Genomic DNA, 15486 nt, shown 5'->3' on the forward strand with positions numbered 1-15486 from the left:
AGTGCATTATTTGTGCTTATTTGATTCTTGATTCTTTATAGTGTACAGTTTTTATTTTGTTTTCCTTTCCTTTCTTTAAGTTATTTTCTTATTGGTTTCCCTGGGGACTATAATTAAACTTTTAAACTTATTACAATCTATTTTGTACTAATACCACCTTATCTTCAATAGTGTACAAAATCTCTTCTCCTATACAGCTCTGTCTCTCCCCATTTATATTGCTGTTGTCACAAATTACATCTATATGCATTGTTGCCCATTAACATAGATTTTAAGTTAATGTTTTATGTATTTGTCTTTTAAATCACATAGAGAAATAAAAGGGGAGTTAAAAAATACAATAGGGTTTCCCTGGTGGCACAGTGGTTGAGAATCCACCTGCCGATGCAGGGGACACGGGTTCGTGCCCCAGTCCAGGAAGATCCCACATACCGCAGAGTGGCTGGGCCTGTGAGCCATGACCACTGAGCCTGCGTGTCCAGAGCCTGTGCTCCACAACGGGAGAGGCCACAACAGTGAGAGGCCCCGTGTACTGCAAAAAAAAAAACCCAACAACAATAATACTGGCTTTGTATTTATTACATAATTACCTGTACCAGTGTTCTTTATGCTTCGTATGACTTCACATGGCTGTTCAACGTCATTTTATTTCATCCTGAAGTACTTTCTTTAGCATTTCTTATAGGGCAAGTCTACCAGGGACTAACACCCTCAGCTTCTATTTTTCTGGAAATATCTTACTTTCTTCTTCATTTTTGAAAGATAGTTTTGCCACATATAGAATTCATTTTTTTCTTTCAACACTTTAAATATGTTATTCCACTGCCTTCTGACCTTCATGGTTTCTGCTGATTAATTGGCTATTACTCTTATTGAGGATTCCTTGTATATGACAAATTGCTACTCTCTTGCTTCTTTCAGGATTCTCTCTTTGTCTTTCAACAGTTTGATTATAAAATGCCTCGGTGTAGATCTCTTTGTGTTTATCCTTCTTAGAATTTGTTGAGCTTCTTGGGTATAAAGGTTCATGTCTTAACAAATTTGGGAGGTTTTAGGCTATTATATTTTCAAATATTCTTTCTGACATTTGCCCTCTATTCTCTCTTTCTGGGACTTCCATTATGTTTATGTTGGTACCCTTGGTGGTGTTGCACAGGTATCTTAAATTCTGTTCATTTTTCTTCATTCTTTTTTCTTTCTGCTCCTCAGAGTGGATAATTTCAGTCTTCAAGTTTGCCAATTCTATTCTGCCTGCTCAAATATGCTGTTGAAAAGCTCAAGTGATTTCTTCATTTTAGTTTATATACTTTTCAGCTCTCGAAATGTTTTCTTCTTTTTTATATTTTCTATCCCTTTATTGATATTCTCCATTTGTTAAGACATCTTTCTCCTGACTTCCTTTAGCTCATTTATCATAGTTAACACTTAGTAAGTCCAATGTGTCTGCTCCCTTAGGGACAGTTTCTATGAAATTCTCCTATGAATGGATTATATTTTCCTGTTTCTTTTCATACTCCATAATTTTTGGTTGAAAACTGCACAATTTGACATATTATAATGTAGTAACTCTGGAAATTATATTATTCTTGTCCTCATGGTTTGTTTTTATTGCTATATGTGTTATAGCTCTTTGTTTAATGACTTCTAAAGTATTATTTGTAAAGGTTGTATTCTTTGTCATGTGTGATCTTTGAGATCTCTGCTCCTTTAGCTTGTGGTTAGACGAGATAGAGTTTTGACAGAAATTTCCTTGAACACCTGGAGTTAAAGAAACAAGAAACAAATAAACAAATAAACTCTTCTAGTCTGCAAATTGGCTTGATGTTGGTGTACTTGTTTAATGTTTAGCCAGCCTGTTTACAATTATGCTTTAGCCTTCACTTACAGCTTTTACTGAGCCAGAGGTGAAAACTTAAGGTCTTCTCAAGGTCTTTCCTGAACATGAGTCCTGCCCATGACATGGACATAGCTTTCTAAATACCCTATTATTTAAATACCCAAGGAAATTTTTCACTGCCCTAATTTTCCAAAAAAATATATCTTCCCCTTTCAATGTCCCCTCTGTGACCTGAGGGTGTTCTACTTAGGAAAAACAAAGACAGGTGCCTTGCATCAGTCCTTTAAGTAGCCCTCAGACAGATCAAACAGAGAAACACAATTCTTTGAGAAGAAGGTCTGCTATGCTGTCTCTGGAATTACGAAGCAGGATTCAACACTGGGAAGATTAACTGCCATCTTCAAGACCACAGTAGACCCAAGGAAGGAGGTGTTGCAAGGACAAGTAAAATGACACAAAGGTCTTCTGCCATATCTTGGCTTCCTCTTTCTTCATTAAACCTTTGTTTGGTTGATGTGGACCTTTACCTATTTTTTCAGAATTTTAACAGTGGTAATTCTGACAGTTTTCGGAGATATCTATACCAGCATTTTTACTGACATTATTTCCTTCACTTAAAATTTAATTATATGTCTCTGATTATAAGTGAAATTGAAAATCTCTCTATATGTCTGAGAGTCTTTTTATACCTTCTATAAACTGTCTGTTCACAATTTTTGCCCATTTATCTATCAGGCTGGATATATCTTGAAGAAGCAGGAGAGTGTGGCAAAAAAAAAAAAAAAAAAAGCCAATTGTCCTCAGCCAGTGTCCATAAAACAAGAATCCCTAATTTTTATTTAAATAAAAATAATACAAGAATCCCTGCCATAATACAAGAATCCCTAATTTTTATTTATTTTTATTTTTTCCCAGTTTTTAATTTTATTCTATGGACGTACACCTACAGTCAAAATGTATTTCTAATGTTAGTATATTTTTTTTACTTCTCAATTAACCATGCCTTTTTTAGAAAACAAATATATTAACATAAACAAAAAGAAGAAAATAAAGTCATCTACAACTGTACAACTTAGAGGTAACAACTATAAGCATGTAGGTATAAAACACTCTATAATTTTTAACATGAAATATCAAAAAAGTGACCATACTTGTACAGATTTGTAATAGAGAATGATTTTTTAAGATTGATATGCTTAATTGAGCAAAAATGTAAAAATATTCTATTTATAAAAACATCACAACATTTCAGCAAATGATGCTGGAAAAATTAGATACCCATAAACTGAAAAAGTGAACCTTGACCCATATATCTCATCATGTGAAAAAATTAACTCAAAATATATCATAGATCCAAGTGTAAAACCTAAAACTGTACAACTTCTAGAAGAAAATACAAGATACAATCCTTGTGACTTTGTCTTAGGCAAAGATTTCTTTTTTTATTGTGGTTAAATACATATAACATAAAATTTACTATCTTAATCATTTTTAAGTATACATTAGTTAGACCAATGGCTGACTAGAATAAAGTCTAAATCTCCCAGCCTCTCTTGCAGCTAAGTTTAGAGAGATGATTAAATTCTGGGCAATGTGATGTTTGCAAAAATAATGTGAGCAATTCTTAATTTTACCCTTTAAAGGAAGGGGTATGAATTTCTTATTCCATTCTTTCCTCCATTCCATTGCCTGGAATGTGAATGTGATGATGGTACATTTGGGACCATACAAGATAAGGGCAGTTTTCTTTTTTTTCTTTTCTTTTTGTGGTAATAAACAAGAATATCTTTATTCTTAAGAAATCCCACTGAAGTTTTTAGGGGTGAAGGCCATGATGTATGCAATTTACTCTCAGACTGTTCACAAAAAGGATATACTTGTTATTTGTGCTATTCTTATTTTTGCAGGATAAGGGCAATTTTCTATCATGAAGCAATAGCATAGTAAATGCAAGGTCCTTAGAAAACTTTATGGAGCATACCTGCCAAACCAGACTTTAATCTATTTTCATTTCATTACATGAAAGGAAAGGATATTTCTAACTCATTTAAGCCACTGTTATGTGGGTTTCTTTCTCATACAACATATCCTATATCCCAACTACACAAGACCCACTGAGGATGGTTCTAGTTGTCAGCAGTTATTAACATTAGAAGATCAAGTAGACCTGACATCTAAAGAATTCATTAAGGACAACATGTAAAATGAATATATAATTACTCGTACCTCTAACAGCATTTTAATTATTTATTAGAATGAAAGAAAATAAATAGAAAAGAAAGAAAAATCCTGGTAATAAAGACAATCTTGTTTATATTTAAAATACACAGATTTTCAGGAAATGTGAATTTTTTTTATTGCTGGCATGGCGTAGTCAGAATTAGGATATAAGAGTAAAGAAACAAAGTTAAAGCTAAATTGTTTGCTACTTAAAAAAATAAGAGAGAAGATGTCAGTAGTATAAAAGGTTAGAGCCAGTGAGGTTTGGAGAGAGAGTAGGGAAAAGATTAAGAAAGAATCAGTAACCAAGAAGTTACTCTGGGAATAGAGAGATGAAAAAGATGTTTGGAGAAAAAGTAAGAAATACTATATGATGTAACTTCTACCTTCCCACTTAATCTTCAGTAAAATCTAAATAGTTCACTATCATTATAGAAATCATAATTGCCATTTAATAATACAAAGACATATTGAATTCTGATTTAACACTGTATAGATTGCATGAAAACACATTCTCTCTAGAGAGGTTCAATCAGATCTGTATTACATAGTATGTAATTACATACTGAATTACACAGTATGTATACACAGTTATAAATTCTAGGTATACAAATGTAAACAAGATAAAAATATGCATCCTCCAAGATTTCCCAATCTAAAAAGTCATAAAATAAAGCAAAAAGTGACAAAACAATGTAACGAATGTTGGATACTAGGGATATGTAAAGGGTGCTAAGACAGTGCAGGTGAGAGAAAGACTAAATCTAGTCATAGGGTAGGGAAAGAGGAAGTATCGAATTATTTCAGGAGGTAATACTTTTGTGGAGGCAGGTTGGAATTCTTCATGGAGTGAAGGAAAAAAAACCCTAGGTAAAAGGAATAACAGCTACTTACAAATGTATAGAGGTATGAGCCAGTCAGACAGAGAAAGATAAATAACATATGATATCACTTATACGGGGCATCTAAAGAAAAAAAGTGTATAATTGAACCTATTTACAAACCAGAAATAGACTCTCAGACATAGAAAACAAACATGGTTACCAAAGGGGAAAGGAGGGGGAGGGATAAATTAAGAGTTTAGGATTAACATATCATCTACATGCTACTATATATAATATAGATAAACAACAAGGACCTACTTATAGCACAGGGAACTGTATTCAGTATCTTGTAAAAATCTGATGTAGAAGAATCTGAAAAAGATGTATATATATATATATATATATATATATTTGTATATATAGACCTGAATCACTTTGCTGTACACCTGAAACTGACACAGCATTGTAAATCAACCATACTTCAATACTTTTTTTCTTTTTAATTTTTGGCCACGTTGAGCAGCATGAAGGATCTTAGTTCCCCAACCTGGGATTGAACCTGCATCCCCTGCAGTGGAAGTGCAGAGTCTAACCACTGGACTGCCAGGAATGTCCCCCCAAAAAATGTTTAAAGGGTATGAGCCAACATTTCACCTCAGTGGCCTACAAGTGGTTTAGTATTGTGAGAGTCCAGGATTTTTAAGGGGGACTGAAAAGAGATGCATTGAGAGAGTTGTACACTTTTTCAAGACATCTTAAGGACTTTTTAATTCTCCTTTCATGTGGAAGAATGAAAACAATATGTTCACTTATTTATAAAACAAAGCTTTTCCTAAGCATCTATTTGTTCCAGATACCGTTTAGATAAAAACATATGGAGGGAGTAACCTGATATCTCAACTGTGTCAAATGTTATTGATAAGTCAAATAAGATGATTTGCAATGAAACATTGATTTTGGCAAGATGAAGGTCATAATTGACTTTGACAAGAGCCAATTCAGTAGAGTACTGGAGACTAAAGATTGAAGTGGTTTGAAAAAAGAATAGGATAGGTGAAGTAAGAGTACTTATAGAAAACTTTTAAGGTATATTGCCATAAAAAGGAGGAGAGAAAGGGTTGGTGAATGGAAAAGTTAAAGGTTAAGGGAGGATTTTAATTTTAGGTTTTATTTTAGTCCAAGTTACACATTCACATAATTCAAACAGTTAAATAATTCAAAAGCCTTCACACAAATGTAATTGTCCCCTGCATATATCACCCCCCATTTTTCAACCTTAAGAAACCTTAGAATCAACTATTTTAGCTGATTCTTTTGGCTTCTTGACTTCTGTGTCTGTACTGGCCTCCTTTGTCTAGATTAGACTATTCCTATCCACTATTTTCCTTTTTTGTTTTCCTCTTTCCCCTTTTCTTTCCTTTTATCTCTCCTCTCAAGTCTCTTTAATCTTATTCTTATTATTTTCCTTTTTCAAAAAACGAAGCTCTACCTTACTTTCTTTTCCTTTTCCTTCTTCATTTCCTCTTTATCCTCTTCATCTTCCTTCTTTCTATATCTATCTCTCGGCCCTCACCCCACCTCAGATATGGCCAGCCAAAGTTTTAAAATGTCATATATGTTACACTTCATGAATAAAGACTTTTAGGCCAGGTTCTTATATTTGAGTCAAGCTAGCCAAACAATTATAGTTCTCTTTCTAAGGAGGAAAAATGGGTTTTTGGAATGTCGTATTATCCTTATTTTGTTTCCTTCAGCATCAGTATTATTCAATAGAAATAATAAATAAATGATACACATAGAATATATTTCTAACTAGCTTAAAGACTTCTGAGAATAGGAGGTCTCCTTTACTCAATAGTTATTTCCTTAAGATCAACTACTCTGCCTTATTCATCTATTACCCTAGCACCTAATACTGTGCCTGGTAGGTAATAGCTGCTCAAACTTTTATATAATTGTATTCATAATCCTCCTAGCAAGTAGAGCACAGTGCTAACATATTGACAAACTCTGGAAGTGTCAACTTAAACAATTATAACATGGCTTTTCTTTGCATTTGACTATCTTCCACGTCAAACCTTGATCTTCAAAGTAAAATTATATTTTTAAGAAAATAATACCACCATTAAACTATATGGCATATGTTGTTCTTATGCTCCATTGCGTATTTGATATGACATTCACGTTTACTTAGTAAAATATGTGCCAGATCCTTATGCTACACTCAAAGGCTAGAAAGAGTGGTTATAAAATAGTGTGATAAGTGCTACAAGAAGCAAAGAAGAATGTCACATTTTCCTGGGGGAGTCTTCATAGGTTTCAGCGAAGCGGTGACTTTTAATCTGAGTCTGAAAGTGTGAGTGGTAGGAGCCATTTCAATGAGCCCTGATACTCAACACAATCTTTATAACAAACAGTTGCAGGATAAAGTCATAAGTTTTAGTGAGACAAGTAATATATTTTAAAAATACTTCCTACTTTATTTGAGTGTACTGTGTAAAGAAATATGGACAGCAGGAAACATGCCATCTAGAGACAAGAGCAATTTAAACTGAGCCCACTAAATGTGGGAACATTTTATTCAGAATTTTCACTTAATTTCCTTTAGTTTAAACCATTATTAAGAAATATCCTCCAACTTATCACATGTGAATTTTAAGCCTCAGTGGTATTATGTTTGACACAGACAGATCACTTCTGGGATTATATTAATTTAGGTAGTAGTACCCGTCAGTGAGCATTTGATTGCCCACAATGCAGAAGGATTTACTCATATTATTGATTTGTTGGCAAATATATTGGATGAAAATCCCCTGATATTGCTAGAAGTTGTGCAATCCAATCCAACTCTTATTGGATTTGTGAGCCATTTTCCTCTGTGTTTAGACTTGTGATATCTTTCTATAAATAGAAAAACTCAGAAAAGAACATTTACTGTTATGCAGGTGTACCCTAGGCTTGTGTCTCTGATGCTCAGTTAGAACAAGTGCTTTGATTCCTTTTCAATTTTAATTTTCTTTTGTCTTTTTCAAACCAGTCAATAGAAGAGAAAGTATAAAATAATTATAAGTATCTAAGCAAAGATAACCCTTTGACCTCTTGAAGACCAAAAGGGTTACATATTACGCTTGGATATTTTTAGGTAAATTATAAAATTTTCTTTCCAAATACATTGCCCTAGATTTGTCTGTGAAAACAAGGCAATTGTATTAAAATTTATTGGACATTTAATTTCAAATAATTTCACATGCCATAGTATATTTAAGCAAATTCTACCTCCAGAACTAGCCAAATCGTCATAAAATCTGTTTTGGTAAATCTGATACTATAGATTTTTTAGCCCACTACTAATGTGTAGCATCTGATATTTCACCATGATGGTAGAATCTTTATTCAAAATTAAGGGCCCAAAGCTGTCAAAACCTAAAACTGCTAGCATTTACAATTTAGTGATCAGGGCATTAGAAATAGAATTTACTTAGCCTTTGAAGTGTCCTTGGACAATATAAAGTCCACAGAAATGTCAATCTTTGTACTTCGTGAGAGACCACTGTATTTCAGGGTGAAAAAATTATTGCAAAAAGAACAGTAAAGAAAACATACCACGGCATAATAACAATGGATGCCTCTTAGTCTTTCTAAGAGGAAAATTATATATTTGTATATTTTACATTAGATTTCTAATGGCATGTCTTAATAGCTAATGGTGGTGGTAGTAATTTTTCCCCCAGCCTAGATTTATTATTCTATTTCACTACTTTTTTCCCTTAGGCATTAGAAGACATAAACTTGGGAACAGGAGGAGTATCTAGCATGGAAAGTGACTTCAGATATCATTGGGAAAGTATGAACTTGAATATTTGAGGCCATGGACTTAGAAAATAAGCACACAACAAGGGAAGACAAGAAATGAGATGTAACCATAACTGTACACCTGTGTATATTTTCATGTACATTTCTAAACACACATAGCAAAATTTCTCATATTTCAAATGGCATATATGCAATCAATTTTTCCCTAGTTATATTTAAGTTAAAAGAAAGCACTGGTTTAGATGCTTGTCCGAGTTCTACCACCAGATACCTGTGTAAGTTTTGACAAGTAATTAAACCTGTCTGACCCTTAGGTTACTCAGGCTTAATTCAACTTGGTGAATATGAATTGTTCTCATATTAGGTGTCAGTCCTTGTGTTCAAATCTGAGAGCCTAAAGATAAAACTTACTTCTACTTGAGTTACTGCAATTTCCAATTCCAATCTCACCTGACTCAATAACTTCTAAATTGTCCACACTGCTCCAAAGTGATCTCTTTATAATAGAAATCTCATAGGTTTTTAAATGCTTCAATAATACCATGTGGCCCTCACAAAAAATCTTAAATTCCCTAGAAATGTACACCTGACTCTTTATGGCGGGTCCTTCTTTGCTTCTCCGTATCTATTTTTTATTCCTCCTCACTAAATAATCCCCCTGCTGCTCAGAAACGCTTTCTCTGTTTTCTATTTTGTTCCTTTTGTAGTATATGTATTTCTTTCCACCTAAAACTGCATCCTTTATCACTTCTGCTTATTCCTAACTTCTGTTAACCCTTTGTACTTCAGTACTTAAGTCTCTCTTCCTTCAGACAGAAGTCTCCTCTGATCCTGCTAATGTATTGTGGAATTTATCAAGCAGTATTGTAAATCTCTTTATGGATCTGTTCATCAACTATAGTAGGGATCCCACAGTACTGATTAACAGTATGAGTTGTTGAATTAGATCGTCTAGTTTCAAATTCAACCTATCCCAATACTGTGTAACCTTAAGCAAGTTACTGAGCCTCCTCCATCTTCAATTGTTTTATGCGTGAGATGGGAATTGATTATTAGTACCTAGCACTTGGGAATGTTATAAGGATTAGAAAACAAACATAAAACCAAAAACACAAAAAATGAAAATCAAATCGATGCATGTAAAATGCTATACTCAGAGCCTGAAACATAATAAGTGCTTAATAAATGTAATTTATCTTTTTATTATTGCTAAGATTGTCTCATCTCTGTATCTCTGATACCTTACACATTACCTGACATGACACATTTACCAATTCATTAATTAAGTTAATATCTATTATGCACCTCTGTGTCAACTATTATGTAATTTCAGGACATAAAATTACAAAGAGTAAGTATGATAACTGAATGAAGGAATGAATGAAAGAATGAACAAAGACAAGTTCTATTCCTATTCATAAAACGTGTTTGGTATCTAGTAAGGGAAAAGCCATGTAAGTAAAGAATATAACAAAGAGTATATAACAGTTCTGATTCAGTGCAGGAAGTTAAATCTTTTCAAAGTATATCAAGCAGAAAGGAAATTTAATTCAGGGAATCCATAGCTTAGACAATTGTTGAACAAGCTAGGAATGGAAGTCAGGGTCAACCACTGGATTCCTGAATTTAAGGGCACATCACCAAAGTTGTAATGCAGGGGTATATAGGCTGCTCCTGTGGTCAAACTACCTCTCATCCACGTAATACTGGTGACTCATGGCTGGGAAGCTGAGTGTGGGGCTCCTCAACTGCTTTATTCACACCAGTCTCACACCAGTTAGATCCTCTTGGGAAAGTCTGTGAAATGTAATAGTTTTCACTTCCCAAACTCTCCAACTACATAGTGTCCACGTACTTTGTAGGAAAATGTTTTAGTTTTAAAAGTCTCTGCTTTAACATTTATTTTTGATATCCCCATTTTTAAAAAATCCTACCATTCCAAAGTCAGTAGCAGTCACTTCACAGGCTCACAGAGAAAATTATTATTCTGGATCTATCCAGTGGTCCAGTGATGGAATTACATTCTCAGGATTTTATGAAGCACAGAGTAGGAGCATGTAAACCAGGTCAGGCTGGAGGGTGTAGGCTCAAGTGGACTTCCTGAAAGAAGAGCTCTGTGGAGAAGAAAGCAAGGAAGCAGTTAGAATAATGTGAATGTGGTCTTACATTTCAGGAGTTCCCTTACAAAGAACTCCCCGCTGAAGATATTTTCTTATTTGGAAGTGATACATTTGTGAAATGCTATTAACAAAGTATCAGTAAAAAAAACTGGGTGCCAAACATAAGAACAATTTAGTCTGTTCTTACCAAGTACATATGGGGTTCTGATTGGACTTCCATGCATTGAGATCCCTGCAAAGAGATGATTGTGTCTGCCACACACACCAAGCACTAGACTTTAAGGCATGATTTGGAATTGTATTTATACAGTCTTTCTTAAAGTATGCTCTCTCTTTAAACCATACTCACGCAAAACCAGAACTAAAAATGAGAACTTGAAAAAGTATCAGGGGTTTTTCATTTCTTATTAAATCAAACAAATTTTCATCATGGGAAAATTAGTAATCTTGTTTTTTTAGATATAAGAGGCAACTCTGGGCAGATAAACCTGATTAAATCCATTTGATTTTTGTTATATATGTTGTAGTTTGTTATAGTAGGAAAGGAGATTTCATCACTTAAAAATGTTTTCTTTCATTTGCATTTCACATAATAATATTATTAACTGGTATTCTATAGTCTCCAAAGAGCTAAGAAATCCAGTTTTAATTCGCCATAACTCTAGATTAGTTGCAGTAGAGCTGTGGTCTACTGTAGGAAACAGGTAGGTAATTCATTAAAACCATTTTACTATAGAAAGCAGCAAATGAATTTTCAAAATAACTACCTAGCATTTTTTTATCTATTTGGTTAATTTGTGACTATCTTGGCCCTCTCAACTCCTGAATTTTATTATCTCCTTAGCCACAGTAAAAGATATAGAAGTTATTAGAAATTACCTCTTAGATATTAAAAGTTCTAATCGATAGTATTTCTTAACTACATTGGGAGTGTTTTTTTTTTAAATTAGCATTCAAACATTTGATATTTAAGCCATTTTATTTTTTATTCTCCTTGATACAAGGTTTCTTTTCACTCCTTTCCAAACTTTAAGATAGGTTTACATAAGGTGAGAAGAAATTTGTTACCTTACATATCTTTGTTTTCTAGTGTTAAAAATGTCCCTTCCTTATGCTTTTATAGTTAATAGTATACTGGTGCCCTTTCACTAATTTTTAAATTAGAGATAAACTATCAAAGTAATACCATCTTATAAAATACAAATGATAAGTGATCTTCCTCTCCATCATAAATTGTCATAAGTATCTCTGCCTACCACATTTTACTTCCTTTTATAATAATCTAAGAAATTTTAAAACTATTTTCTAGATTTAAATAAAATTTTAGCAGACTATTGGATGATTATCAAACATACACAACATTTATCTTCAAGATTTATAATATTCTTTTAAAAAATTATTTTAGTGTTGAAAGTAATACATCTTATTGTATAAAGAATAGTAACAATACTGTAGCAACCATTTTGTTGAATGGCACCAATGTGGTTTAAGCAACTGACTTGATCTCAAGGGGTGAGCCTGATTGGTTGAATCATAGCATCGGTGCTGTCAGTGATTAGCTTAAGAATCATTATGTGACCAAATTTTGGCCTTGAAACACAAAAAGAGGATTGTTGGAATCCTTGTTCTTCAGTGAAAGAGAATCTCTATCATCCTTGAAAAAGTGTAGGGCCCTTTCTGCTATTGGCAGTTATCCCACCGTCATGATGAGCAGTGATATAGACAGAAGATGACAAAAGGGAAAGGAAAGAACACAGCTCTGCAATAACATAACTGAATGACTAATCAATCAATCCAGAAGCCTAGCTTCTTTCTAGCTTTTCTGTTAAATGGGTTAATAAATTATTTTGTTCCTTAAGCAAATTTTTGTTTGCTTTTCTGTTACTTGTGACTGAAAACCGCCTGACTGATAAAAAGCAGAAAAGGAAAGTCTTCCTCCGTCTACCTCTCTAACACACTACCCTAAGGTAAACATCGTTAGCTATTGTATATGAAATCTTCCACATCTTGTCCCTATTCACACAAAAACAGATCCGCCTCTCTCATTTTCACTACACACAGAGAGAAAGAGAGCGAGAGATCTTTTTAAAATATTATTTTTATTATTCCTATTTTAAAAAATGAGATTGTAATGTACACAGTGATATGCACCAGGCTTTTTTTTCCCATTTAATGTAAGATGGACAATTTTCACATCACTATATATAAAAGAAAACCCATTCTTTGTAATAGTCACATAGTATATCATAGTGTGAGTGATATTTTAATTTATTTAACGACTGCCCTAATAATAGAAATTTAAATTGTTTTGAATTTTTTTGTTATTATGAACAGTGTAATTAGTATTTTTATACATATATCTCTGAGTAAGTGTGAAAGTGTTTTCTTAGAATAGATTCATCACAATAAAAATGATGACGTTATTTATTTTGATTGCCTTCTTTACTCAGTAGTGGTAATTATACTGAGGCACAGAGTTACGTACTGGCTTTTGTAAGTTTTAGAGTCAGTATTCGGCTCTGACTTTAGAGCTAGCATTCTCTGAGTTATATTTTACCACCTCCTTTTTAGGATTTTCTTTTTTAGAATTGCATTGGATTTATGATTCAATTTGAGGAAATCTATCTTTCCACATTTTTGTGTCTTCTTTTTGGCTTTTTGGAAGAAAAATTACAGTTGTTTTTCCATGTAGGTGAGACATTTCTCATTAAGCATAATCCTAGGCATCTCACACTTTATATTAGAAGTTTTTAATAAAAGATGCTTGATATTAGATGTTTCTACCAGGGATCCCAAGAAAAAATATAATAAAGAGGGCAAATCTCCCTAAAAGCATCAGTTTACCTTATGGAGAGTAAGCTATATGATTTAGTTTATATTAAAACAGAATATAGGGTTTCCTTGGTTGTGCAGTGGTTAAGAATCTGCCTGCCAATGCAGGGCACACGGGTTCAAGCACTGGTCCAGGAAGATCCCACATGCCGCGGAGCAACTAAGCCCATGTGCCACAACTACTGAGCCTGCATTCTAGAGCCCACGAGCCACAACTACTGAAGCCTGTGTGCCACAGCTACTAAATCCCGTGCGTCTAGAGCCCATGCTCCACAACAAAGAGGAGCCACCACAATGAGAATCCCGCACACAGCAACAAAAAGTAGCCCCTGTTCACAGCAACTAGAGAAAGCCCACGTGCAGCAATGAAGACCTAATGCAGCCAAAAATAAAAAAGTAAATAAAATAAATAAATTAAAAATGGATTTCTATTAAAAAACAATAAATAAGGAAAAAAACCTGGATATATTATAAAAGAAAATTCAGAGCTCGTATGAAATTTTTTCATAAAATATAAGGAAAGGTATTTTGTGTCTATATACTAGTTAACTATTTATAAAGTGAATTGCCCAAAACTTGGAGCTTAAACCGACATTTATTACCTGACACAGTTTCTGAGGGTAAAGTTTCTGGATGTAGCTTAGCTGGGTATTTCTGGCTCATGTCTCTCATTGGCTGTAGTCAAGCTGTTGACCAGGGCTGTAGTTATTTAGGGCTTAAGGATCTGCCTCTAAGTTCACTTACACAGATGTTGACAAGAGGCTTCAGTCATCCACCACATAGTCCTGTAGTGATGAGAGAGATGCCGGCGTGAGGGGGAGGTGCCCAAGGAGGAAGTCAGAGGCTTTTATAATGGGATCTCAGAAGTGATGTTCCATCGCTTCTGATGTTTTCTACTGCTTACACAGACCCACCATGGTACAATGTGAGTGGGAACTAAACAAGGGTATGAATACCATGAGGCAGGGATCATCAAAGGCCATCTTGGAAACTAGATGCCACAGGTCTTCTGGTGACTTGAACATCCTCCACTACCATATGGATACCAAAAAGAAAAAAGTTTGAGAAGCGCTGAGCTATGGAATTTTATTTATATAGAGTCTTAAGGCATGTAAGAAACCTGTATTTGTAACTAGTTTCACAATTTTTTCAAAGAACTTCATATATATATATATATACACATTTTCGTTCCAAAACTCCAGTAAGTAAATTTTACCTCAAAAGAAGTAAAGACTAGACTAATCTGGAGGATGAAACCATTTTGCTGTTTTAGCCCCAGCTAAGCTCTCACTTTAATAAAGCCACACTAGTAATACCCATTTTGCCACGTGGAGCAGAACAACCAATCAACTGATCTCAATTAACCCACAGAATCATAAGAAATAATAAGAACTTGCTCTTATAAGTCAGTAAGTTTTTTGGAGCGTTTTTACCACAGCAATACATACCTGAAACAGAAATTGCTACTATATAAAAGTGGGGTGCTGGCATCATACAAACATAAAATATTGGCTTTGGGACAAGGCAGCAAAAACCTGGCTAGAAGAGCAGTGATAAAATTGTTATTGGAAACTTGACAACAGCGTACCTAATTTATGTACTGATAGAAAATTAACGAGAATAGTGACCTTGATAACTTGTAAGATAAAACATGTACCTAATGACTTTGTGATTCTGGCTAAGTAGATTTTCAGACAGGATGTTGAAAGTGCCAATTGGCTTCTTATAGTTGCCTAAGATATGGTTTTATAGGAAAGAGATAAATGAAAGAAGGAACTATTTGGTTTCAAGTGGAGCTTAATGAAATGATTTCTAACAGAAGACTAGCTGAGTTAGAATA

The 15486-nt window shown here is 33.9% G+C and overlaps 1 protein-coding gene across 8 annotated transcripts in view; it reads right to left on the reverse strand.

The window, feature by feature from the left end:
* Nucleotides 1-563: 563 nt before the first annotated feature.
* Nucleotides 564-15486, reverse strand: part of LOC101328382 (pancreatic alpha-amylase) — an 80474-nt gene continuing 65551 nt past the window's right edge. For 2 of the 8 annotated variants that reach the window (XR_002173066.3, XR_002173065.3), the window contains exons 15-16: nt 14249-14431; nt 8001-10808 (exon numbers count right to left, since the gene is read on the reverse strand). Coding sequence is in view for 1 of the 8 variants with exons in the window: in XM_019919360.3 (XP_019774919.1) it covers nt 10762-10808 (47 nt within the window). In the remaining 7 variants the exon portion in view is untranslated. Of the gene's footprint in view, nt 1759-5199; nt 5254-8000; nt 10809-14248; nt 14432-15486 lie in introns of those variants that run through there. The other 6 variants (XR_002173069.3, XR_002173068.3, XR_012334232.1 and 3 more) reach the window with 5 other exon arrangements.

Source organism: Tursiops truncatus, chromosome 1, assembly GCF_011762595.2.
Source record: "Tursiops truncatus isolate mTurTru1 chromosome 1, mTurTru1.mat.Y, whole genome shotgun sequence".
Lineage (NCBI taxonomy): Eukaryota > Metazoa > Chordata > Mammalia > Artiodactyla > Delphinidae > Tursiops > Tursiops truncatus.